General features: G+C 37.6%; 1 protein-coding gene across 1 annotated transcript in view; it reads left to right on the forward strand.

Annotated features, from left to right (window-relative positions):
- The window catches only part of UBE2W (ubiquitin conjugating enzyme E2 W), a 36,767-nt gene extending 12,574 nt beyond the window's left edge, over positions 1-24,193 (forward strand). The window contains exons 2-6 of the mRNA XM_082045127.1: positions 5,424-5,515; positions 8,674-8,776; positions 15,592-15,747; positions 16,784-16,859; positions 21,231-24,193. Of these exons, the coding sequence (XP_081901253.1) occupies positions 5,424-5,515; positions 8,674-8,776; positions 15,592-15,747; positions 16,784-16,859; positions 21,231-21,244 (441 nt within the window). The 3' untranslated portion in view covers positions 21,245-24,193. The remainder of the gene's footprint in view (positions 1-5,423; positions 5,516-8,673; positions 8,777-15,591; positions 15,748-16,783; positions 16,860-21,230) is intronic.
- The last annotated feature ends 3,249 nt before the right edge of the window (positions 24,194-27,442 follow it).

The raw sequence follows: 27,442 nt of genomic DNA on the forward strand, positions 1-27,442 counted from the left end.
TAAGAATCTTTGATCCATCCTTTTGTAAGCTGGAGAGGTGACTTCCCTGAAGTATCTTCAGGTTGTAAGTTTATAAGATTCTACAAATGGGATAGTTAAAATTGTCTGAAAAGTGTTAATCCATTATACTTTGTCCTGTTATGTGCGTTGCTGCTAATTCTCAAGGATTTTGTGCCAGAAAAAAAGTCTTCTGTATTCATGGCTGTCAAATACAAGGAAGACTTTTCTCTCTCTGAAACTGTTCCTTTTCAAATGCTTAATTTCAGAAACTAATGTTTGCAGTGTGCCTTTTGTTCTTAATATGTGTGGGCTTGGTATATCAGATTCATTTTTTTGATAAGTACATAACTAAATTATCTTGAAGCTGAGTCTGTGTCTCTGGATTTGTGCAAGATATTACAGTAGTCTTTAGAATTAGTATTACTCTGAGAAAAGTAATGTTCTATGTGACCTCTTTGGTCATCTAGTACAAATATTGTTACACATTGAATAGGAATTAATTTCAGGTTTTTGCATTTAAACTTTAGATGTTTTCTGAATTACTATGGTAACCAGGAGCTCAATTTCCTAATTAAACTGTATGAATCTGTCCTTCAGGGGCTTCATTGAAGAATTTTTTTTTTTTTTAACTAGATTGACTCCTGATAATACAGTTTTGTGTATAGAGACATAACACGAGACAAATTATTTAAGATTTCAAGTAACTGAAAGATGAAGAAAAAACCATTTCTTCGTAATATCTTTGAAGGGTATCTTCCAAATTTTCTGAGCATCCTTAGTTGCATCTTGGGCTGTGTCTACAAATGTAGTCAGCAGCTTGAGGAAAGCAATTCTTTCCCTTGCTCTGGCACTTGAGACAACATCTGGAGCACTGTCTTCAGGGAGCCCTAGTACAAGAAAGACATTGATGTACTGGAGTAAGTCCAACAGATTGCCACCAAGATGGTTAGGGGCTGAACTACATGATGTGCACAGAGAGGCTGGCTGGATTTCTTTGGCCTTAAGAAGAGAAGGCAAAGGGAAGGCCTTGCTGATGTCTACAACAACCTAATGGAAGGGCGATAGCGAAAACAGGGTCACAGTGGGAAGACAAAGGGCAACAGACAAATTGGACTATGAGATGTTCCAATAAGGTATAAAAGAAACATACCATGAGGACAGTCAAACACTGGAATGCATTGGCCAGAGAGGTTGATTTTTAAAAAAAACAGCTTTCTAAATATTAGTTAGCCCCTCTCTTAAAACAATTTTTCAGTATTTCAGTGAGTTCTGGTTAGTGGACTGTGATGCTGTTTACAGTTTTGTCCCAGTTGCTATAGGGTACTCTTGAGCCTCTTCTGGAAAGGTCTATAGGCAGCTATTTTGCTAGCCTGTACAGAAATAATTGAGTTTACGCCTGACAGAACAAACCGAATTCTGAAAATGTCTGGTGAAAACCTATTAAAGATACTTAGCTATGTTCATCAGATAAGGTATGATTAACTTGTGTGGCATGGTTAATGGAATAATAGTGTTGTGAAATAGTATATTTTATTATTCCAGTTGGAAGAAAAAGAGGGCTTGTATTCCCAGAAGTGTCACTTCTTAAATATATATCAGTTGGTCCAACAGTAGCAATTCTCTTTGTGAAGAGACTTTGCCTTGTTTCTATCTGTAACGGCTAGAGTAACACTCATGAAATCTTTAAAAACATTTTCTTTTCCCCCTTGAGCTGTCTACAACTTTCAGAGTTCATAGAATAGTTTGTGTTAGAAGGTACCTTTGAAGGTCATCTAATTCCACCCCCCCTGTACTGGGCAGGGACATCTTCAACTAGATCAGGTTGCTCAGAGCCCTGTCCAGCCTGGCCTTGAATGTCTCCAGGGATGGGGCATCTACCACCTCTCTGGGCAACTTGTTCCAGCATTTTACCATCTTCACTGTAAAAAAAAAAAAAAAAAAAAAAAATTCCTCATGTCTAGTCTGAATCTCCCCTCTTTTATTTTAAAACCATTGCCCCTTGTCCTGTTGTAACACGGCCCGCTAAAAAGTCTGTCCCTGTCCTTCTTACAGGTTCCTTCTAAGTACTGAAAGGCTGCAATAAGGTCTCCCCAGAGTTCCTGTCATTACGGAGACTGAAAAAAATCTAGGAGTTTATTCAAAATTGGTGTTTTCATCCTTTAATTTCAAGGGAAGTTATCCAAGATAGTATAGCTGGAGAGAATAAAGATGAAAAGGTTCTGTGCCATCTCTAATAGCAGTTGTTGGTCTTCTGTCCTGATTGCCCATAGTTGTGGGGTGAAACCCTCTTCATTTTGAGGGTAGTGGATGTTTATTTTTTCTTTGTTTTTTTTCCTGGCCTTACTCTTAAGGGGAACAATCTTGAGACGTATGAAGTCTGACAGGGCAGAGTATGAAGGAGAACACGGCTGATACTTCAGATAGACATAGGGTTAGAGTGGTTACAGTAAAGCTGAAGGGAATAACACCTTTTGCTGATCCTATTGGTTCGGTTTGGGACTTTGCTCTAAATGGAGAGCAAGTTGCAAGAGTTGTGGGTTTCTTGACCTTTGTGTCCCCTCCCTACATCTCCAATGCAGAGCTGTGCCTAGGAACTTGCTGTTAGTCAGAACTGCACTGGGGTTTTCTATGCATTATAGGTAATCATAGTCAGGTTTTCTTTGTGGTTTCCCTTATTTCCAAGTGATAAATTTCTTTGCTATCCATGTACTGAAATGAAAACAAGCTTTATCAATGTTATAGGCTTGCTTTTATGGGAGACTTATGTTATTGAGTTTCTTTGGCTTAATAGTCAGATTACATATCCTTTTTCTGCTGAATGTGCTCTTTTTGGCTTTATATGGGAATGACATGGATGTATTTTTTTTTATTGATATTCTCACTGAGAGCTGCAAATACAGGTCAGACTGAATTTACGTTGATAGCTGTTTGAACTGCCTAACTTGGAACTGATAATGCCTTATTTGTCTTTAAAAATATGGTTTTGTTTACTGTTATACTTCTGACCCAAAGTGTAAATAGTATCTCCTGTTGTTTCTCTGGGATGCATTTTTTGGATCTTAATATATTTTGTATTGCAACTGATGAGAAGCAATGTGTTGTCTGTATGTATTATTTGCATTTAATGGACAGGCACCTATGACAGTGTCAGCAAATGTTTTAAGATTGGAGGAACAGAGCACTTCGGTGTCCTCTGCTGATTAAGTAGACATTTTATTTTTTCTTTTTTCCTCTTGGGTTACTGGCTTTTTAGAAAGAACCATAAATATTATATGTGAGAACTGAAAAGCTGTGAAGCAGATGGAGAGGAAGAAACAGTGACTGAGACTGTATTAGACTGAAAAGACAGTTGCTGAACTTGAAATGAGAGGATGTTTTAAGTGTTGATAATTTGGGATTTTTGTTCAGATACAGAAAAACAACATTTCCTCTTTTCAAATTACTGTGTTTGATCAGATATTGATACCTTAATATGACTGGTCTTAATTTAATTTTAAAATGGATATTAGGCTCCTTTTTATAAAGACAGTTGTATAGTTGGTCTACTTGTATAAGTAAATGGGGGTACTGAATTATTTGCTGTTCTTATATACATTTGCTCATGACTATTTCGTACCTAATGTTTCCAAATCTCCTCTTTAAGGGGAAGTGTTTGAATTTACCTAATCATAAAAGGTTCTTATCTCTGAACTTTTAAAGTATTTCTCTGTGTGATGATCTCTATGACAAGGCACACACAGATTGACTACCATTGAGGTTTACTTGATGAGTGTCTTGGAAAGTGTCAGAAAGAGAAGTGACCTCAGAACATCTCTGTCACTCAAATTAAGGATTTATAAAATGTTTTTGAAGCTTTGTTCTTTTGTAATGTATTTCTTAATAGTAATGTTAAACACGGTTGGTGTTTATAATTTGAAATTTTCCTAAACTGTGCAGAAAGCAAAATATGAACTATGAATCTGATTTTTCACTGTGTTAGCACTGTAAATAGCTTTCTTCTGAAAATGCTAGCATTGTTTTTTGGCTTTGTTTATATCTGTACACCAATTATAACAGCCTGTAAAATGCTTTTATGACATAACATTTCACTTAAACATATTTGTTTAATTACTTGCAAAACAATTACTTTTAAAGTCTGTATCTGGGTTCACAGTAGGAACTTTCAAAATGGAAACCCAAAGCAAGTTTTCAGGGCTGCTTGACAGACACAGAAAGTTACTTTAAAATGTAAATTGTGAATGTATGAGGGCCTTTTCTTTAAGAGTTATGTTTCTGAATTCATGGTAATCTTGTTTCAAAGGTAGTAATGAGATAACAGAATCACTTCTGTATTGACAAATGAACACTTTTTATTTTCCCCTGTGATTTTTTTAAAGTTCTACTAAGCATCAGAGAAGTTATTTGAAAAGTTGAAAAATTAGTAAGAAACAGCTACAAATATCTGATAAACCCACATTTAAAAAATCCTATATTGAATCAAAATTAGATATTAAACCCCAAAATCATATATATTTATTCCTCTTGAGTGCTAGCTCAGGCTTAAATCTTACCTAAGGTCATTTTGACTAGTAGGATGATGAAAACAGACTGGGAGATGGTAAACATTAAAGTTGTTGGCAGGAAAAAGGGGAGTTAAGACGTGAGAAAGGCTTGAACTTTTTGTTATGTAGATGGAAATGACAAAACATTATTGCATAACTGTTTATATGGCAAAAATACATTCTGAAAGCAGTGCCAGTGGTAGCACTTCACTGAGACTGCATTTCTCTTCCTCTGTGGATTGTGAGAAATGGTTCTGGTAGCTGTTGTAGAAGTGGCTGGTTGCATTACTAATTTATCCCTGTCAAAATAGTTAAAATTACCTGAGCTACTGGTTTAACATTTCTCTAAATATCAGGAGTCTGTAGGTTCTAAGATGCGGTTACTATAAAGTTACGAAGTAGTTTGTGCTCTTTCCTCTTAGAACAAGGCAAAGGCTCGCACACATGCTAGACAGAAGAGAAAGAAGAGTTGTGCTGTTAAGATCTTGGAGAATTAATTGTATATCTTATGCTGTCAGGGAATATAACATGGTCACTGCTCAGTGTAGAGCTCAAATTGACATATTTGTAATACGACAAAATCTTGGATACCTCTGTGTATTTCGTAGTGCAACAGTTCTTCACTTAGCAGTGTTCCTAATGAAAGTGCCATTGCATTTTACCAAAAGGTAAGTTTAAGGCTTGTGACTTGTTTAGCTTGTGACTTTTGTTTAATTTCTAGCAGAGTCTGCTCTCTTTCTCAACATTGAGTTTCACTTTTTATCTAAATTTTTAAGTAAAACTCCTTTTACCTTTCAATGATTGATGAAATGTACTTTAGTGTGCATGTTTATTGTTGAACTTTATTTAATATTTCAAATATTCTGTACAATTTATTTATAGAAACGATTACAAAAAGAACTATTGGCATTGCAAAATGATCCACCTCCAGGAATGACTCTAAATGAAAAGAGTGTGCAAAATTCAATTACACAGTAAGTATATGTACTGGTTTTGTGTTTTTGTCTTTTTTTTCCTATCGAGCTAAAAAGTGTAAGTAATGAAAAGTCCTCTGCATGCCACTTTTACCACTTATGCCAAGTTACAGTCTGAATTTTTGTTTTTGGTCTAGGGATTGAAACATTGTTCTACTTAATGAGCGTTTTGCAGTAACATGCTGGACACACTCAGGAATCGGATAGTGAATTCATTAAATTTTTAGTAGTTGTTTTACTGTCTAACAAAATGGTAATTGGTAAAAGCTTCTGTGTATTTTAGAATAAAATAATCTGTCATAGCTACTACCCTCTGAAACCCTTCTAAATTTATTGAAATAATGGAGTAGTTTGTTTAGAGTTTCTGCATTATTTGTGTTGAGTATATTTTGTAGATGTTAATTTCCATTACCTTCTTTCTCTAACATGGAAGAAACTGCTTGAAGAGCAAAGTTATCTAAGTACTTTTTTTGCACTTTCTTCCCTGTTTTTTCTGTAATTAATGAAACAGAAAGCGAAACACAGAGAAATGTTCTACGTTCTGTCAATCAAAATGGACAGAAGTTGTTCCTGGTATTTAAACTATTTTTTTAATTGACTTGAAATTCAAAAGATTTACACTGTGTTGGTATTTCCTTTAGGTAATTTTCTTAGTTTAGTTTCAAAAAAATGTTAAAAAATTATTAGCAGTTGTAAACATTTATGAGAGTATGAATCTCAGGCTATATGTTCTGCACTATATTATTAATTGATGGCTCAATTTAAAAAAATAACATAAAGCTGACTTCTGATGTTGCTTCACATCTGCAGTTTTGGTGGTGACACTCTAAACCATATTACATGGGGCTTTTCTGAGCCTTGTATATACTGAGTGAAATACTGCTATTGCTTTTTAAATGATTTCTGTTTCTGTGACAGTTCATGCAGATGAATATGACTAAAACAAATTGAAATAGCACTTTTCAGAATTTGATACAAATAAACTGCTGTACAACTGCTGAATTACAGCTTGTGCTTCTTGCTTTCCTTTGGGTTTTCTCTGGGAAGCAAAATACTTAAATTTTCTGAAAAAAAGGACTCAAGCTAATATTTACCAGTGTTTTTCATTCATTTAAACAAAAAACAGCTATTAAATGAAAGTTTCCAGCAGATGACGAGATGAAAAAGGGGAAGAATCTGTGTGTTTTTCTCCTGTTTGTGGATTTCCACTACTCTTAGAATGCCTCTGTTCCGAGAGTATGACCTTACTTTTTTCTGCTATGTTCAATTTTTATGCCTTTCAATACCTTACATATAAAAACTTCATGTTTACTCTCATGCTAGGTTTTGGAATTAAATCTGTGTTTAAGAAGCTTTCTGTCACAAGTAACATTGTATTTTTTCTCTTTGAGGGTTTTTGATGAAAAGTAGTATGTTCGGAGTTCATTGATGAAGTTGCAGTTTGAACTGGTGCAGTAAAGATTTCTGTAGCAATACTAGCTTGGTTTTGAAAGATGTTGAACAAAATAGTTGGATCCCATGATGTAACTACGTCATGTGAAATGCTAAGCAATCATCTTAAATACACAAGGATTAGAAATTTGAGATATCTAAACCATAAAACACAGAGGAAAGATGGGTTCTAGTGATTGCTTGCCCATAAAAGGAACAATGTCCAGGCAGAGTTATCCTTGTGTTTAGTAAATGAAACCATTTTAAAAAGTTGAAAGTGAAGGTTCTGGTTCACAAAGACCAATGAAGATGAAGAGTATTGGTGCAGCATGTGTATAAATGTAAAAGCAGAAGGCATAAGAAGAGAAGTGGGCTGGAGTGCAGATGGTTTAAATTGAAGGAGTCTTCATAAAATTAAAATATGGAACACTGGTACAGCCATCATAGCACTACTGTTGAAGATGCATTCCTTCTGAATAGTGTGACAGCTGGCAGTTGAGAAGCAATTTTTCTCAAAAAAAAAGAAAAAAAAAGAGTAAGGGAAGGGAAGATAAAAATGTGTATGGCTTAAATACACAGGGAGAGTGCATATGACATGACAGGAGGCTGGAGAAGTTGGGAACAGGATCATCAGACTGCCAGCTGGAGGAGATGTTGACTTTTCTGTACGTGCTGCTGTTCTGAAAAATCTCAGCTGCCTCACTTGAGTCTAATGTAAATCTTATCTGAGCATTTTTGTAGTCTCTTGCTGAATCTTTACCTTATTGTATTGCTCAAATGTGTAAAACTCAGTCAAGGGTTAAAAACAAAAATGAAGAAGTGATGACACGAAGAATAGTATTAAGTGATCAACAACAGAACTCCAAAATGACGGAAGTTAGATAGCAGAATGTTGCTGTATGTGTTGAACAATATGCAAAGCATCTATTTTTGATTGGATCAAAAAAACCCCAACAACCCAACCCAAAATTACCACCACCAAAACATGCATACCCAACATCTGCCTCCGTCAGCTCCACCTGTCAGTTACTTCCATGTTATTATGATGAAAGGAGCAGAAGCAGAGGTAAAAGAATACTGTGATATGTTGAGGTGTTACCTTTTTTACAGTTGCAAAGCATCCTGTGTTTTCTTTTAAATTTTCTCTTATTTTTTCCTTTTTATACTATTAACTTTTCCAGTTTTGGCTCTGTTACCTGCCAGCTTACATACCATTTAATTTCTGAGTTTTTCACAGATGTAAGTGCAAGAGGAGCATTGCCCTTCCCCCTTGGATGCAGATTTTGTTTTAATAAACTGTATTGATGATTTCCTTGACAGAAAAGTGAAACAACATGAAAGAAAATGTGTACTAGTTTGTTTCCTTCCAAGGCTGTTTTTGTGTAGGAATAAACTTTGGAACAGGTCTTTTGTTTCAGGTTTTGTTTTTTTTTTTTTTTTTTTCTCCTCACTTTAACAGTCATTTTATTGGGAAATGATTGGTCTGTGGTGAGTTCAAGTCATAATTACTTGTATAATTTGCAGCACTATATCAATGCCTGTATGTAAAGTTTGTTGCTTTCAAATGTAGATTTCTAGTGTCATTGACTTTTGTGATAGTTATGGTAGTAAGGGAGAATTTAGAAGGTATGACTGTGATTGGTAATTGTTTTGATTAGTCCTGTACTCCAGGAGTAAAATTGTAATTTGTCAGTCCATAATTCTAACACTTTTTTCACATTCCTTAGGTGGATTGTGGACATGGAAGGTGCTCCAGGAACACTATATGAAGGGGAGAAATTTCAGCTTCTATTTAAGTTTAGTAGTCGGTATCCTTTTGACTCGCCTCAGGTAACTGCTTGCTTTCTTTTTCTTAACACTACCTTTAGATTATAGCTCCATGACATATGCTGAATATTAGTGTCATCCACATATCCTAGTATGAAATTTAGTTACTTCAGTTTGTATTAAACACATTGTGCAGATGCCTTTTAAAAATTACTTCAGTGAAGTATAGTGTTGTGATGGTCTACTTGGTTTCATAGGAGATGAAAGAGCAGCATAAGCTGAAGGCTTCTTTGAGGCTGATGTTCATATGAAAGAGCAACACAGGGTAAAATAAGACTGTCCCCTTCACTGCAGTGTAGGAGTAAACAGCAAACTGCTCCTTCATCCCTTTTCTTTCTGCTTTCAACTTCTCTTTTTCCTAGTTTGTTTTTAAGCCTGTTGCATCTTGTCTGCTGCCATTGTTAATACAGCTGGGGGAATACTGTGGTAGGGATTCTCATACATACATGACATCTTTATGAGTGGCCTGAAAATCTAGTGGTTATAATTGAGATGTGAGATACTGTGTTTCTTTCACGGCAACATAGAGAACTAAACAGGCAGCAATACTACTAGGCTGCAAAAGGAACTCTGTACATCCAGCTCTCCCTACATTACCTGATGGGAATGTTACAGAATGTGAGTGGTAAGAGTAGTGTTTGGCTATCACCCCTGCTCCTCTAAAAAAGGAAGGAGGAGATGACTGGAAGAGCCTGGAAGTCATTGTGCAGCAGGAAAACTATGGTATAGTTGCTATCATGGAAACATGGTGAGATGACTTATGCAGCTGGAGTGCTATGATGGATGGCTATAAACTCTTCAGAAGGGACAGACAAGGAAGGCGAGGTGGTGTGTTTTGACTGTCTAAATCTTGATGATGACGACTATATGATTTTTTTCTGGGTAAGAAACGGGGGAAATCCAACAAGGCAGATATCCCAGTGGGAGTCTCTTACAGACTATCCAACCAGGATGAAGAGGCAGCTGAAATATTCTGTAAGCAGCTGGGAGAAGTCTCACTATTGCTAGGCCTTTGTCACATGGGGGACTTCAACTTACCAGATGTCTGCTGGAAATAAAACACAGTAGAGAGGAAACAGTCTAGGACATTCCTGGAGCATGTGGAAGACAACTTCCTGACACAGCTGGTCAGTGAGCTGACTAGGGATGGTGCCACACTGGACCTGTTGCTCATGAATTGAGAAAGACTTGTGGGTGATGTGATGGTTGGAGGCCATGAAATGGTAGAGTTTTTTATTCTTGGAGAAGTAAGGAAGGCAGTCAGCAGAACTGCTATCTTGGACTCATCTCTGAAGGTGGTTGACAGAGATAGGAACCCAAATAGGCCCCTTGTATTCCAGGAGGAAATAATTGGTGATTTACTGAGCCATCTGGATCCTCACAAGTCTATGGGACCAGATGGGATCCATCCTAGGGTGATGAGGGAGCTAGCAGAAGAACTTGCCAAGCCTCTCTCCATCATCTTCCAACAGTCCTGGCTCACTGGGGAGGTCCCATATGATTGGAAATTGGCCAATGTTACCCCAGTCCACAAAAAGGGCTGCAAAGCTGACCCTGGCAACTACAGGCCTGTCAGCCTGACCTCAGTGCCTGGCAGGGTTATGGAGCAGATCATCCTGAATGGAATCACACAGCACCTTCAGGATGGACAAGGGATCAGACCCAGCCAGCATGGGTTTAGGAGAGGCAGGTCCTGTCTGACCAACCTGATCTCCTTTTATGATCAGGTAACTCACCTGGTGGATGAGGGGAAAGCCGTGGATGTGGTCTATCTGGACTTCAGCAAGGCCTTTGACACTGTCTCCCATAATATACTCCTGCAAAAGCTGGTAGCCCATGGCTTGGACAAGTGTACTCTATGCTGGGTTAAGAACTGGCTGGAGGGCCGGGCCCAGAGAGTGCTGGTGAATGGGGCTGCATCTAGCTGGCAGCCAGTCACTAGTGGTGTTCCCCAGGGGTCAGTGTTGGGTCCAGTCCTATTTAACATCTTTATTGACGATTTAGATGAGGGGATTGAGACCATCATCAGCAAATTTGCTGATGACACCAAGTTGGGAGGGAGTGTCGACCTGCTGGAAGGCAGGAGGGCTCTGCAGAGGGATCTGGACAGACTGGAAAAATGGGCTGATTCCAATGGGATGAAGTTCAATAAGGCCAAGTGCCGGGTCCTGCACTTTGGTCACAACAACCCCCTGCAGCGCTACAGGCTGGGTGCAGAGTGGCTGGAGAGCAGTCAGACAGAAAGGGACCTGGGGGTACTAATTGACAGGAAGCTCAACATGAGCAATCAGTGTGCCCAGGTGGCCAAGAAGGCCAATGGTATCCTGTCCTGTATCAAAAATAGCGTGGTCAGCAGGACAAGGGAAGTGATCCTTCCCCTGTACTCTGCATTGGTGAGGCCACACCTGGAGTATTGTGTTCAGTTCTGGGCCCCTCAGTTCAGGAAAGACATTGAAGTGCTGGAGCGAGTCCAGAGAAGAGCAACAAGACTGGTGAAGGGACTTGAGCATAAGACCTATGGGGAGAGGCTGAGGGAGCTGGGGTTGTTTAGTCTAGAGAAGAGGAGGCTTAGAGGTGACCTCATCACTCTCTATAACTACCTGAAGGGAAGTTATAGCCAGGTGGGGATTGGTCTCTTCTCCCAGGCAGTTAGCAATAGGACAAGGGGGCATGGGCTTAAACTCTGCCAGGGGAAATTTAGGCTGGATATTAGAAAGAAATTCTTTACAGAGAGAGTGGTCAGGCATTGGAATGGCCTGCCCAGGGAGGTGGTGGACTCGCCGTCCCTGGAGGTTTTTAAACTGAGATTGGACATGGCACTTAGTGCCATGATCTAATAAACGGACTAGAGTTGGACCAAGGGTTGGACTCGATGACCTCTGAGGTCTTTTCCAACCCAGTCGATTCTGTGATTCTGTGACTTCCAGAGGGCAGACTTTGGCCTGTTGAGGCGCCTGGCTGACAGAGTCCCTTGAGAGGCAGTTCTGAAGGGCAGAGTAGTCCAGGAAAGCTGGTCATTCTTCAAGAAGGAAATCTTAGAGGTGCAGGAGCAGGTCATCCCCAGGTGCTGAAAGACGAGCTGGTGGGGAAGATGACTGGCCTGGCTGAACAGAGAGCTTCTGGCTGGAACTCAGGAAATAAAGGAGAGTTTACAACCTTTGCAAGAACAGGCAGCAACTCAGGAAGACTACAAGGATGTTGTAAAGTTATACAGGGAGGAATTTAGAAGGGCCAAAGCTCAGCTAAAGTTGAATCTGACCACTGCTATAAAAGGCAACAAAAATGTTTCTATAAATACATTAGCAACAAAAGGAGGGCTAAAGAGAGTCTCCATCATTTATTGGATGTAGGGGGGAACATAGTGACAAAGGATGAGGAAAAGGCTGAGGCACTTAATGCCTCTCTGCCTCAGTCTTTATTAGTAAGATCAGTTATGCTTCAGGTACCCAGCACCCTGAGCTAGAAGGCAGGGATGGGGAGCAGAATGAAAACCCCATAAACCAAGGGGAAATGTTTAGTGTGACCTGTTATACCACGCAGACAAATGCAAGCCTATGGGACCAGATGGGATCCCCCTGAAGGTTCTGAGGGAGCTGGTAGAGGTGCTCACCAGACCACTTTCCATCATTTATCATCAGTCTTGGCTTACCAGCGAGGTCCCAGTTGACTGGACGTTGGCAAATATGATGCCCAACTACAAGAAGGGCTAGAAGGAGGATCCAGTGAACTACAGGCCTGTCAGTCTGACCTTTGTATTGAGGCATCTAGAGTGGCATCATATGGCACATTCAGAAGAACCAGGCCCAGTTCACATGGGTTTATGAAGGGCAGGTCCTACTTGAATAACCTGATCTCCTTGCATGACAAGGTGACCCACTTAGTCGATGAGGGGAAAAAGCTGTGGAGGTTGTTTACCTAGGTTTTAATAAAGCCTTTGACACTGTTTGCCACATATTCTCCTGGAGAAACTGGATGCTTGTGGCTTGGACATGCACACTCTCCTGGGTAAAGAACTGGCTGGATGGCTGGGCTCTTAAGAGTTGTGGTGAATGGAGTGAAATCCAGTTGGCCACAGGTCATGTTCCCCAGGGCTGTTGGTGCCAGTTCTGTTTAATATCCTTATCCATGATCTGGATGAGGAGATCGAGTGCTCCCTCAGTATGTTTGCAGATGATGCTAAAATGGGCAGGAGTGTTGATCTGCTGGAGGGTAGAAAGGCTCTACAGACGAATCTGGACCAGCTAGGTTGTTGGGCTGAGGCCAGTTGTGTGATGTTCAACAAAGCCAAGTGCTGGGTCCTGCACTGGAGTCAGAACAAGCCCAGGCAGTGCTACAGGCTTGGGGAAGAGTGGCTGGAAAGTTGCCTGGTGGTGGAAAAGGACCTGGGGGTATTGGTCGACAACAGCTAAATCTAAGCCAGCAGTGTGCCCAGGTGGCCAAAAAGGCCAACAGCATCCTGGCTTGTATCAGGAATGGTGTGGCCAGCAGGGCTAGAGAAGTGATTGTCCCCCTGTACTCGGCACCAGTGAGGCTGCACCTCAAATACTGTTTCAGACTTGGAGGTGCTGGAGTGAGTTCAGAGAAGGGCAACGATGCTGGTGAAGAGTCTGGAACACAGGTCTTACAAGGAGTGTCTGAGGGCACTGGGTTTTTTTTAGCCTGGAGAAAAGGAGGCTGAGGGGAGACCTTATCACTCTCTACAACTCCCTCAACAGAGGTTGTGACATGGAGGGTGTTGGTCTCTTCTCCGGAGTAGCAAGTGATAGGACAAGAGAAAATGGCCTCAAGTTGTGCCAGAGAAGTTTAGATTAGATATTAGGAAAAATTTATTCACCAAAAGGGTTGCCGTGCATTGGAACAGGCTGCCTAGGGAAGTGGTGGAGTCACCATCCCTGGAGGTGTTTGAAAGACACGTAGATGATGTTCTTAGGGACATAGTTTAGTGGTGGACTTGGCAGTGTTCAGTTAATGGTTGGATTTTGTGATCTTAAGAGTCCTTTCCAACCTAAATGATTCCTGACTCTAAGGAAAGCAAGAGTGCCTTAGTCCTGTGTGTTTCAGCTCAAAGTTCCAAGAGTGATCTCTGACACTTTTCTCATTGGTGTTGAAACTGAAGCACGGTCTGTGAGAGACACTTAAACCGTAAACATTACATAAACATGTTCAGTCTTAGGTTTTAAGGAACAAAGTGGCCGCCCCATCAGTTTGCAGTGAACTACTCATAGGGGACTTACGGGGGAGCAGCCGCTTCCATAGTTCCAAGTAGATACTATTTATACTCATTACCCAATCTGTGTGTGTGGTTCTGAGCAATTTGTTCTAAAACAGCAAATGGCATCCCTACACACACACTGATTTTTAGCACAGAAGACAATTTAGAAAATCAAGAATGCAGTACTTAAATTCTTATAGATAGCTAAAATTTCTGTTATAAAAATGCTGCTGTGCCATAAGTTCACTCTATACTACAGACCTCTCGGTCGTAATTATCTCTCCTTCAAATCTAGTTACGGTGAATTGACAGTTTACACTTCTGCTGCGTAATCATGTAGTTGTTTTCTGCCTTTAAATATATGTTGTCTGTCATAGTGTGCATGCTTTTACTTACCTGGTGTGCCTAGTTCTTGTTTTCATATAAAAGGAAGACATTTGTTAGAAGTGAAATATGTTACTGGATTATAAAGGTAAGCTCTTCAACACTTAAGAAATATCAGCTTAAAAACTTATGAAAGATTATTCTCCATCCCTTGTTTTACTGTCTTACAAACCTATCTGGAATTTGGCAAATAGTTTAAGCTGTCTAATTTGTTTCCTGTATGATGGTGTCACTTCTTTCTTGTAATCAGGGATGTGGGGTGTGTGTGTACATGTTTTTATGTTTATACATATATCTGTATAACATAGAAACACATAAGAGGCTTCTGGGTATTATGGTTGTGAGTGGTAGAGATTGATTACGTCACTGCATAAAAGATGATAGTGGTTACATTGGATAAGGAGCTCAGGGGGATAAAGCTGCTACTAAGGTTTCAGTTTTACTCCATTTCCATTGGTCCTAAGCCAGCTATGTGTTTGACGAAGACTTGACGTAAGAGCAATAGTTTTCAAAAGTGCTTTTCTAACCTTTTTTGACTAGGATATTATCTTTTAATAGAAAGGAGTTAAAGCTGTTCTTCCATATTTTTCCATGTCAAATGAAAACATATTCCATTTGAAATAATTATCTAAATGTATTTCCTATATGGTAACGTGCTTCAGTTGTACATGTCCTTTTTTATAGCCAATAGGATTGATGCATTTTACTCTTTATGCTGGAACCTGGATGAGTTATCCAGAACTTAATTTCTGTTGTGTCTGGGTTATAGAAATTCTCATTTTTGAATCTGGTGTTTCCTGGCGTATGTTATTGTGGCTTATGAAAACGTTAGAATCCAGTGTTTTGGCTAGGCAAATGTATTCCTTAAGACATAAAAGACTAAGGCTGCAGGACATAGCAAGTTTAGTTTGATGTCTTTACACTGTTATCTTGGCATTTTTCTATGCTGTATAACTATTCATAGAAAAAAAAAAAATCCAGCATATAACCATTAATTTAACTTCAACTTCACTAGCTTTTAGGTGTCCATTATTAAAATTTTACATTTCAAACAATACATTCCAAAAATTAGTGAACTGAACATGGTAAAGAGTGTTACTTAGTGTAAGTGACAATGACGGAACCACTTCTTAAATAAGATATTAATGTTTTCTCAAAAACAATACAGTTTTATTGAAAATGTGGACAATACTTTACAATTATGCCTTTTTTTTTTTTTTAGGTCATGTTTACTGGAGACAATATTCCTGTTCATCCTCATGTTTATAGCAATGGTCATATCTGTTTATCCATTCTAACAGAAGACTGGTCTCCAGCACTCTCAGTGCAATCTGTTTGTCTTAGCATTATTAGCATGCTTTCCAGCTGCAAAGAAAAGGTATGGGGTTTTTTAGCACTGTCGGAGTAGGATAAATTAATAATTTTCTATTTTGCAAAGTGAGATTTTTATTTCTTAGATTCTAAAATAGGAAAAACTACTCTACCTACATTTCTATGACTGAAAAAATTCTAAGGTAGAACTATGAAATAAACAGTACAGTAAGTACTTTGTAACTGTTTTCATGGTAACCTGCTCATATATCATTACTGGAAAAAGAGCCGTGCAAAATGACTATTGAAATGTCTTTATTGCAGATGTTTGTAATGCTTTGCAACTGTACTGTTTTGGTGATCTTGATTGTTTCAAGATTTCAGGAAAGGAAATGGTGCTAAGCTGCCTTTTTGGTCATAGATGAGTGGCACTGATACCTTAGGCCTTTTTTGTAAAGAGACTATGCTTTTACTCTTGACCATTTCATTTGCAGTGGAATATATGTGGAAGTTAGATGTGGTCAGAGCTCGTACATCTGTGCTATCCAAACATACCGATTTGTGTCACATCCTGGTCAGTTTCAGTCATGTGTATGTGGTAGAAAAACACTCCCCAAATGGCATTGTATTGTGTCCTGTGACTTTGCATAATGATGACATTTAGGAAAAAACTTGAAACATAAGAAGTATTAATCAGATACAGATGTTTGTTTAAATTTTTTCACCCAATCCAAGATGAGGCTTACAGATGTGAATTGGATCTAATCTGTTAGAATTTGGTCCCAAACTGCAAATTAATTTCATTTGGTTTTTTTGAACAATAGTTGTTCCTTTCTTGTGGGTTGTTTTCTCTCTTTTTAATGATTTCTCCCCCTATCTATTTCCAAACCGTTTGCTATTTTTCATTGAGTCTTTGCTTAGAGTATTTCCAGTAAGATCTGCTACCTGGATCCTTAAGAGATTTTTCGTGACAAAGGTCTAGCCCTCCCTGTTACCTCATTTTCACTGCACTCACACGGTAGCCTTCATAAGGTTATTAAGTAGCTCGTGTATTACAATATGCGGATTGTTTGATTATTTGTAGGTCTTTTCTTCTGTTGCAGAGGCGACCTCCAGATAACTCATTTTATGTAAGAACGTGTAACAAGAACCCAAAGAAAACAAAATGGTGGTATCATGGTAAGTATTTAACTAGGACCAGGAATTTTGAAGGTTTTTTTCAGGCTGAAGGCAATTGAAATGTATGAAAACAGGATAAATGCACTCAGAACCTTAAACTATCTTTTAAAAATTTCATCGAGTTCTAAAAAAAAATTTTTTTTTAGGTACTCCTCTGTGATTTTTTTTTTTTTTTAATATATCACATTTTAGTAATTCCTGATGGAAATTTAAATAGCACAGATTGACGTGTTCTAAATTGTGGGACTGAATTTGAACAAAAGTTCTTGTAAACTGTATTAGTCCATGACAAGTCTTAAGTTTGAGTTTGGGGAAGGTCCATTGTGCAACTAGGTTTAGCTCTAAACCCAGAGTTTGTTGGTAATACTTTTAGGTTTTTCAGAAATTAAAAGATGCCTCTATGTTTGTAAACAACTTTGTGTTTTAATAGATTTCCACTGCTCATAAGAACTTGCAGTCAATAATATAGTAATAAGATTTGACACGTACATGATAAAAAAAAATACCATACTAAAATTGCTACATATAGTAACAGTGTCTGCAGTGCTAGTGTTGTGTTGTGTGTGTGGTGGTTTCATTGTTTTTTTGGTTTGTTTTGTTTTTTGGTGGGTTTGGGTGTTTGTTTTTTGTTTTTGTTTTATTTGGATGATGTTTACATGTGTTCTCTGTCTGGCTTTACACTGTGTGGTTTCTTTCTTCTACCTCAACATTTGTAATCCTCTCTTAAGAGTAAGGGTTGGCTGTGTGTGCTTGTCTTGTCTACTCCATTGGTGAGGAAAGAAAGGAGGAGAGAGGGTAGAGACAAGCTATGCTTTTCTTCTGTCCTCTCTTGTTGGCTGATACTTTGCTTTCCCTCAGGAAATACTGTCCAAATGATGGTTATCAGAAGCCCATGTATTTTGTCAAGAGATGTGTTAGAGTAGGAAATACCGCATGCTAGGGTGTTGCAGGAGGTATTGATTCCATCAATACTTTTCTCTGAAGTCTTCATCATAGACACTCCATCATAATGCGTGCTCTGTTTTTCACTGCCTCCCCACCCCAGGACATGTTCTGCCCCCTATGTGAAATGAGACCAGGTATTTTGAGAAAGGGGGAATTAATGACTGGAGAGACGGATGCCACAGCCTTCACCCTTAAAAGCCTGTGGATGCCTTAACAACAAAAACTTGAGTGTTTTGTAACACTGGCTGGGACTGACGGCTTTGTGATACTTTCATTCTGTTACATTACCATGTATCTTTCTCATTATACTCTAATAGTATCACTAAAACAAAGGGACCAGTTACAGTAAGAGGAGTGCTGTATGTCTTGGGATTAAGAGTTATTTAAGAAACTCTGAACTATTTATTGTGTGGTTATACATTATATTTTTATTTAAATTGACTCCGACAGTAATAATCCTGTTGCCCACAAGGCTGGGGTTTTCATCTTCATCAGGTTATTCAGTAGTCCCTTTCTCTTCTCTTTCTGTTTTCATACTCTCATAATGTGTTTGATGCTTCTCCATTTCTAGTTTTGCTCCCCCTTTATTAGCAATTTTGGGAGAGTTTTTATTAACTATTTTTATTTTCATTTGCTAGTTATTTTTAAAGAGAAACGAGTCAAGTCATTTATTGACTTTATCTTGTGATTAAAAAGTGCTCTGTCTACTTGGAATTTGTACTAGAGTCTCATTTTGATTCAGGATTGAACTTTACCAAGGAGAACAGTCTTCAGGTACTACTCAGGTTCCTTATTCATGAAATTCAATTTGAGTTAAACAAGCAAAACACATGAAAAGAGATGTGGGTTATCTGACTCTGAAATTTGCTATATAATTGTGGCTCAAAACCATCAAGCTGCTTATAGTCAAGTCATTTAATTACTTCAGAGTAACTATGCAGTGACTGTTTTCTGAAAGTCAGAAAACCCTACCCCTCCTCAGTGCAGAGCAACCTTAAAAAACTACCTGAGGCAAGAGAAAGCATTTCATTTAGATAACTTGTATTGTTTTGCTTCGTAATATATTCTTTTTTGTGTGTGTATTTTTTAAAATTAAGTACTGGTTACAGAAGAAGTCATGATTAAAAAATTATTGGGCTTCCTGCCCCCATTAAATTCTTACATTAAAAATAAAATGCCCTTGATGTCCACTAGACAAAAATATTCTTAAATGCTAGAGGTTTTTTCCTTCAAGTTTTGTATGTCGCTTTTTCTCTCAGTTACAAGTAATTTTGTTTCTGTTCTGTGGACATGTATAATAACAAGACTGCCAAGGCATAGTCTTTAAATTTTCAGTGTTGTCTTCATGGATTTGCAGAAGTGGTGGGTTACACTAAAATGGGAAGTGTAGCTTGCCTGCTAATTTTAACCACCTCTCTCTGGAAAAGAACTGCCTGCACAACCTTACATGCACCTAAAAAGATTTACAAGCCCTTGGAAAAGGTGATTGTCCTCCTCATTTTCTATTCCTGCTTCAACTGAAGTGTCACATATCTAATCTTGTGGTTGAACCAATTTGAGCTGGGTAAATTAGGGAGAAAAGCCAATCCTAACCAAGACATAAAACCAGCTGTCTGAGGGTAACCAGCGAGTGAGAGAAACATCAATGCTTACACAAGAATGTGTGAAGGGAGATGCAGCATTCTGCCTGTTCTCATCAGGTAGCCATTGGACTGGCTTACCTGTAATGTGAAATGGAGGGAGACTGTCATCACTTTTAAACATATGCCTTTGAAGGATTGTTTTTATCTAGTAGATGTCTGGTTTTTATTTAGTTGGGAGCAAATAGTGCGTGATTGGGAGCTGATGTAAAGCAAATGGATGTGAACATAGAGGGGTAAAGTGGCACTTTGAGATCTATTCTGTATGTAAACTTGTGTCTCTGTGCGTTTAGCTTATTGCAGAGTTTTTAATCTCTCATTTCATCCCTTCCACAACAAAGCAATTTATCCATAAGCAGAGTTGTGGAACCTTGTTTGCTACAAACTGATGTCCTCACAAGCCCCATTTAAAAATCTTTAACAACTAAAAATATTTCTAGATTGTCTGCCTGACCCAATGTCTGCTTCAACGGTACATGGAATTTCATGTTGACTTTCAGTCTTGAAGGTTGATCATATTATATTAAAGACAACGGAGGATCTTCCAGATATAGTTTTCTTGGGCATCCAGGCTGAAATTAGTTTCCTGAAAGCTTTTGCCTGGCTTTGGTGTTGTCAGGAGGTAGATTTTTGTGATAAAGGAGGGCAATGGTGTTTTTTTTCAACCAACACCTCCTTAGAGCTTCTGTGTTGTTGTTGGATTTTTGTGTGTGTGTGTGTGTGTGTGTGTGTGTGTGTGTGTGTGTGTGTGTGTGTTGTGGTGGTGGTGTGTGTGTGGTGGGTTTTTTTGTTTGTTTTTTCCCTTTTGAATTAGAAAGTTTTCTCTGGTATTTGGCCTAAACTTTTAGTACACAGTTTAAATGTCTCTCTTGGATCCTTGTTCAATCAAAGATACTGTTTGTGGCTACATTTTCTAGATGTGCAAGGTTACAAGTAGGTGCATTAAAATAACCAGATAGTAAGTTTACTTTCTGTTAGAAGCTTAATATTTGCTGTTGCCAGATGCAAATATACTGCAGGTTGATGTGTGGAAGAGAAAATTTAAAAAGGAGAGCTTTCACAGACCCATATTTACTTTAATATTGAGCATAATGCAGAAAAGATTGGCATAGAATACTTTTTTTGTAATGTTCTGTCCATTCAGAGTAGCTAAACTTCAGTGAATGTAAGTTATTTTCATGTTTAAGATTTTAGGAATATAGTAGCTGACAGAATTAGGCAAAAGTCATGTTACTATGGTTCATGTTGATTCTTGAAAAATAAATAAATATACATACATGTGTATATGTATAAAGTGTTGAGAATGCATCAGGAGAAGCCCCCTCTGCCAGCTCATATTGGTATATGTTCATTATAAAACGATTTTGTAATTTTATAACTGATGTGGACCTGCTGTACTTCAAGGGGGTGTTTCAAAACGACGGACCCAATTTCACAGATATAGTGATTTCAAATTGGTTCCATCTTTTTGAAACACCCTTTATTTGGTCTTTCATTTTGCTAATGAGTGGCTTTCTAAATATCAAATGTGGAAATTACTGTCCTTTGAATTGAATATTTGCTAATACTAATATGCTTGGGGGTATGTGTATATTTTGGAAGTTTTGTGTTTGATATTTTCTCCCTTTTTTCCTGGGTCATTACTGAACAAAACCACAGAGTTATTCCTGTATTTCCACTGCATGTTCCTGCCTTTGCCAGGAATTGTTTCTGCCTACAGCACCTTGCTAATTTGGACTTAGAATGTTTATAGGTTTTCCATAAATGCTCTTCTTTTATTTTAAAGATGACACATGTTGATGCCACCATTTTGTGATCCTCGTAGCAGAAGATAGTCCTACTGAGAAAATGAGCACTTTGATCATTCAGTCTTTGAACTTTAACCTTTGACTGGAAGTGACCTATAGGCAATGAAGACTACTTCCTTTGACTGCATTTTTACTCCTGTGCATTCTGGGCGCATGTTGATCGCTGGTTCAGTCCATGCAACTGACATGCTTTTATTAGTCATACAGTATTAATGCAGGTGTCCAGAAATGTCAGAATAATTCCATTATTTTTATTTTAAGCTTTTGGAAGAATTCCAGGTCTTCATATCTTGTGCAATAACACTGAGCTCCTTGACGGTTTTGGTGCAGCCATTGCCGGCAATGGACATTGTACCAGGGAAGGTTTTGCTCCTGCCACACACACAAAAAAAAAAAAAAAAAGAAAAAAAAGAAAAAAAAAAAAAAAGATTGATGCATGACAGAGCTTATGAAAGTTTCAGACATGTTTGGATTATAAGCAAGGGATCTACCATTACCTTAAAAGCCACCCCATTCTTTTGTATTTGGATTCTATGCACTGTGATCACAAAACTAGCAGCATGAGTTAACATGCGTAGCTGAAGGTCTGTAATAAGATCATTGCATATTTATGAAATTGTTTATCTGCTGTCAAATTGTTTTGACATGGAAGGTTTTTCAAGTGACATTGGCAGAGAGGTACAATGTTATCCCTATGGTGAAATAAAACTACTTTTTGTATATAGTTTATTCATATCTCTGAAGCAAAGGTATGAGTAATTTAGGGTATGAGTGATTTAATCAAGAATTTATTTTGGAGATAGAAGAGGATGGCAGTGATGTAACTGAACTTGCTGCAGTCCATAACTGGGCTTGTAATTTGTACTTTAGAGCTTTTTCCAAATAGATTGCACACTGTTATTTCCTGCTAGCCATCAGCATGAGCCCTACTGCCTACACCAATATTTCATTTATTTATGTATTTGAAAGCAATTCATATAACATTTTTTGTTTGCATTCATTGTTTTTTTTTTTTGTTGTATGTCATGTTTGAATGTTACAAAACAATATTTTGATTGAAAAGCTTTGTCAGAAGATATTTTCATGTAAATTATTTCTTTATCTTGTAAACATCGTCTTGTCTTTTAATCTGTACTATAAAAAGAAAAAAAATACATTTTTGACAGAGGCTTAATGTTTTGACAAAAAAGTGTGGACCTTCTTATTTAAGCTTAGACTAAAGTATATTTTCTTAACTTGCTTGTCCCATGCAGCCATACCAGGTTTGTTTGTTTGTTTGTTTTCCTAGGCTTTTACTTCACAAAAAAGGGGAAAAAGCCTAAAATCAGATTGACATTTTTCTATGGAGCAACATTTATTGAAATGATAGTTGTTCTCACCACTCTGTAATATTTTGATACTGCAATTAGGTTGTCTTTTTAGGAAGCACTTTTATAAACTTAATACCTTTACACATATGCAAAATTTCTATGATTTTTTTTTTTACTGTTGCCTTATTGTTGCACTCAAAAAACAAAAAAATTCAAGTGGTTAATGCATGAATGTCAAAATCAAATAACTACTTGATATAAAAACAAACAAAAGAAGAAAATTAAAAAAAACAACCCGAAACAACCCAGAATGACTAACCATAAAAACAGAAAATTGGCTGAAAATACTGATGATTTTTTTTCTTACTGCTGTATGATAACTGACGAGTTTTATAGCCTTGTACATACTTCTCTGTTACCTAATGTTTAAAACATTTTTAAAAAGTGAGATGCTAACTCAGGGTGGACAGAGTTCAGATGGATTTGCTTCAGAGAAGTATTTTGTACAGCAACTGAATTATGGATATTGCCAGTGAAGTGAGGCTACAATATACTTCAGGAACTGCTGTTTTTTCTACTGTATTGAAAAAATCTCTTGGCCTTTAAAACTCAATGGTAAAAATCTAGCTTTGGATATAAATTTGATGCGTGTATTATACTTTCACAATAAGCCTTTAAAACATAGAGTTCAGTTTGTTTTAAGAGCCAAAAATAACTTTAAGCAAATGAAATAGTTCTGCTTCTAACTGTTTGTTTAGCAAAATGTTGTTGTGAGTTAATCAAACTGGTTATTTTTGGATATGGTGCATATGAAACAGCAGTAGTCTGATTCTTAATCTGTATATTCATGTCAACTGCTCTGTATTGATTGAAAGGATTGACACATTTTGAGAAATTCATGTGTGAATGGTTCACGTAACGGATTCTATCAAATAGTCCACAGGAAAGAGACCTTTTTGTGCCACAAGGTAATGTCTCTGAAGAAACAGTTCAAGTACATCTTCTCAGATTCATGTAGCTTTTCATACAGTGGCTTGCCATACTACAGTACATGGTTTCAGAGAAGCTTTATGACATACTGTATATATTTGTTGAAGATGTGCATTGTAGTGGAAAGCATTATATGTTTTATTGACCTGTGCTGTCACATGGACTACAGTAAATTTAAATAACCAAATCTATGCTGCTCTGTAATACTCTCCCTGCCCCCCAATATACTAAATTCAAAAAAGGCAAGGTAGATTAGAAGAGAATGTACCTCAGGTCTTTTAGTTTACAGTAGAAATGCCTCCATTGGTTCTCTTGTAGATCTGTGGTTAAGTTCACCTATATACAGAGGGCCAAGACAAAGCCTATATGCCACTCAGGCCCTCAAAATAATGCAACTATTCTGACAATGCTACGGTGCCCTGAAATAAGGCTTGAATTAGATGAAGGTGGTGCCATCCTTTCCATAGGGTGACCCTGTGTATGTAACTTTTCTTTCACTTGGAATTTCTCACGTGAAATGATTACCGAATTGGCTTGATATGATCTTACTTTTATTTTGTGTCAATGTTCATGTTGTTAAACACTTTGTTTTGTGTTTAGTGTCTTTATACTATACCACAATAAATTCTTGTTTTAAAATAGATTACTACCCTTGAATGGAAATACGTGTGGACCTTTTCATGGTGGATTGCAGAGGTGTTGTTCCTTACATTCAACTACTCTTGAGACAAAGCTGTTAGTAATTCCAAAATGCTGTGATGGATATCAGGGCAGAAATTTGGATAATACTGGGGTGTTCCCTCTTTTCTCCAGAAGGTGTCTGTTGCAAGAGCTGAGGTTTCTTAAAGAGAGAGAGAGAGATATATATATATAGTTAACATGCAGTGCTTTTATTTGTCATAGATGATCAAATAGCCTCTTATCACAGTTCATTGCTGTTCGACAAACATTTCAAATACTGAATGAGGAGTTTGAGATCCAGGATTCTTCTTTGCTTGCAGTTGTGGGCGGAGAGTTTCTATTACTTTGATAGCATATGTGAGGATTGTTAAATGAAAATTATGCTGCCTCATATAAATAATTGCTTTTAGTTTTGTACAGTTTTTTTTTATTCAAGAGATGATGGCTTCTGTTTCAGAAAAAGTGAGGTACTTTCTTGATAACTAAAAAGCCTATTTTTGTGAAAAATTCATGTATCTTGTGTTGTGAATACTGTTCTAGATGTTTGATTTTTAGTTACTACTTAATTTGAAAGTCTGACAAAATATAGTTTACATCTAAGGTTTTAAAGGTATGGTCTAAGGACACCATAAATTTCCAATGTCAGTAATTAAATTTTAAACACAGATTAGACAAATGTCTGTCAGGAAAAGTTTAATATAATTGATAAGACGACTTTCTGGTACTGTTATTGATGATTTTTTTTTTTTTTGCATATGTAAATATTTACTAAAATAAATGATGTTTTAAGAACAAAGGCGAGGGGGAAACCACCTGTGGCATTCATGTTTCTTAGAACGTGTCCTGTTAATATTAAAAGCTTTGTGATAGTGCAGCTATATAATTTCAAACTTTGTTGAGGGGAAGCCAGTATAGGTTTTGCCTTGTCTGATGAAGCAATTCAGCATTATGTTGTGCTTACACAATCACAAATCCTGATTATTCTAAAAAAAAGTGGCATTGAACGAACTCTCTTTTAAAACCAGTTGCTTTTGATCCAAGTCACTTGGTCCAGTTTGGATTTACTCTCATAAGCTGAGGGACCTGAAAAGTTGAGTGTTGAACTGGCTGAGGGGAATTAAGCTGCCTCAGTGATGTTCTATCTTCAGCTGAAGCTGCACAACAGGGTGGGGAGAGAGACCTGGGATTTGGCTTGTGTGCAGGTACTTGTTGGCCTGTTGTTTTCAGGACTTCCGCGAACTTTCCAATCCATCAGGCTTTCAAATACCTTAATAAAATTAGAAGAGTAGAAATATCATGAGTTGTCTTTTATTATACTAAATATAATTCAGAAATACTTTATTTACTGATAATAGCAATGCAGGATATTATGTTGACTTGCCATATTTTTTTTTGTCCAGATTTTAAGTATTTTTTAAAGTAGTGTTTGAGGAGTTTCGAGCAGTTGATTCAACTTAAGACATTATTTCTGGAGCTACTTAAAATGAGGTGTTTTCTACGTTACAAAATGACCATTTTCAATTAATTTGTAGTTCCAAAGTAATTGCTGTCATGAAGTGGCTTCCTTAAAAATTCTGTGGGATTCATTCAGATGATTATTTTGTATTTAGAAACCAAAATGCAAAATGCATTGGTAATGCAGCATATAATATTGGTGTAGAGATGAGATTTATAAGCCTCTGTCCACAGTCTTTAGTATAATACTCTATAGGAGCTCTTAAGGTGTGTGTCAGTGACAGTAGGTTAGATTTTATTTAACCCCTTCAGTTTGCGAATGTGCTATCTGCAAGTGTAACTTTGTCTTTTGAAGTGTCATTTTCCTCCTGACTTCTGCTGAGTAAAAATCTGCTTACAAGAAGCTCTGCTTGTCTGGAGTAGGAATCCACTGAAGCGCTGGAAACCACAATGATAGCCTCAAAGAAAGATGTTACAATCTGAAATCCTGTAATGCTGACCACAGGTGCTTCGCCCATGGTGGTCTCCATAATAAGACCTTAAAACTTCTGTCTGTTCTTCAGCAGGTGGGAACTTGTTCTTTTGGAGCCCTTTGGAGTGCTTTCTGCCAATTAGGTCAGGGTAAATCTGTTCAGATGAACATTAATATTAATACTGTATGGATGGTACTAATGCAGTTCTATGGAGTGTCTTATCTTTACAGATAAAATCAAGCAGAGCTCCTGCTACTCAATGTCTTCTCTTAGTTTACTACCAACCGAAAAGGAGGTATTTGTACTACTCCTCTTCCTTTCCAGCCTCAAGATTCACATTCCTACCTTGCATATTGGCTTTATTGTCTGAGTCTGCACTGAGCTGATTTAACATGTTAAAACAGTAGGAAGCTGCCTTAAAAAGTGAAAATCTTCTCAATTAGCAACTTGAATCAGCTTGCTGCATAATCAGGAGTTTGAGAGCTATTGCAAGAAATGGAAAGGATTGTGCAGCTGGGGTTTGGGAGGTGGTGGCTGAAATCTGATTCATGTATTTAGACTTTTCTGTATAATGTAAAGTAGTAGAAACCTCATTTTATGCAGAAGCTCAGTTATGTGCTATGAGAAGCCTGAGAGCTGGAGGTCTGGGCTACCTATGACAGTCTGTGGCAGGTGATTCTCCTGTCTGTTGTAACTATGTTCTAGTAAAAAATATGAAGTTGTTCCAAAGTCTTTGGGTGTTACCTCTCAGTTCAGATGCCTTGAATTTCTGTGCCAAGGATTTTTCTTGTTGGCTTTTTGGTGGTTTTTGGTTGGTTATTTTTTTTGGGTGTATTTGGTTTTTGTTTTTTTTGAATAGCAATTCTTCTATCATCGCTCCATGTGGATATTTTTGGTTAAGTTTGTATCAGACCTACATTGTCAAACCTTAATAGAATATAGAGTTACAGATTCAGTGAAGCTGCTCAGAAAATGCCCAGTTGTTGCCAAAAGGAAGGCAATCACCATGTTACAAATCAAATGTTCTTGAGATTAAACAGAAAGTCAAATGTGGTACAGTCATCTTCTAATATAGAAACCACTTGAGATAGTAGCTTTGGATACAGATCTCATTTGTCTGTTGTATGCTTAAAGAACAAGACTCTTGCACTGTGGTAGGAGTTCTTTGTCTCACCCCTTCATCTGAAGGTCTTGCTCAGAAGATGGATGAAATCTGATGTCTTTGATCTCCATTCATTATTTGTACTGTGTCAGTGAAGAGTGTGTGACAGCTGTCATTCT

This window comes from Streptopelia decaocto (genome assembly GCF_964273445.1).
Source record: "Streptopelia decaocto genome assembly, chromosome: 2".
In the NCBI taxonomy this organism is placed as follows: Eukaryota; Metazoa; Chordata; class Aves; order Columbiformes; family Columbidae; genus Streptopelia; species Streptopelia decaocto.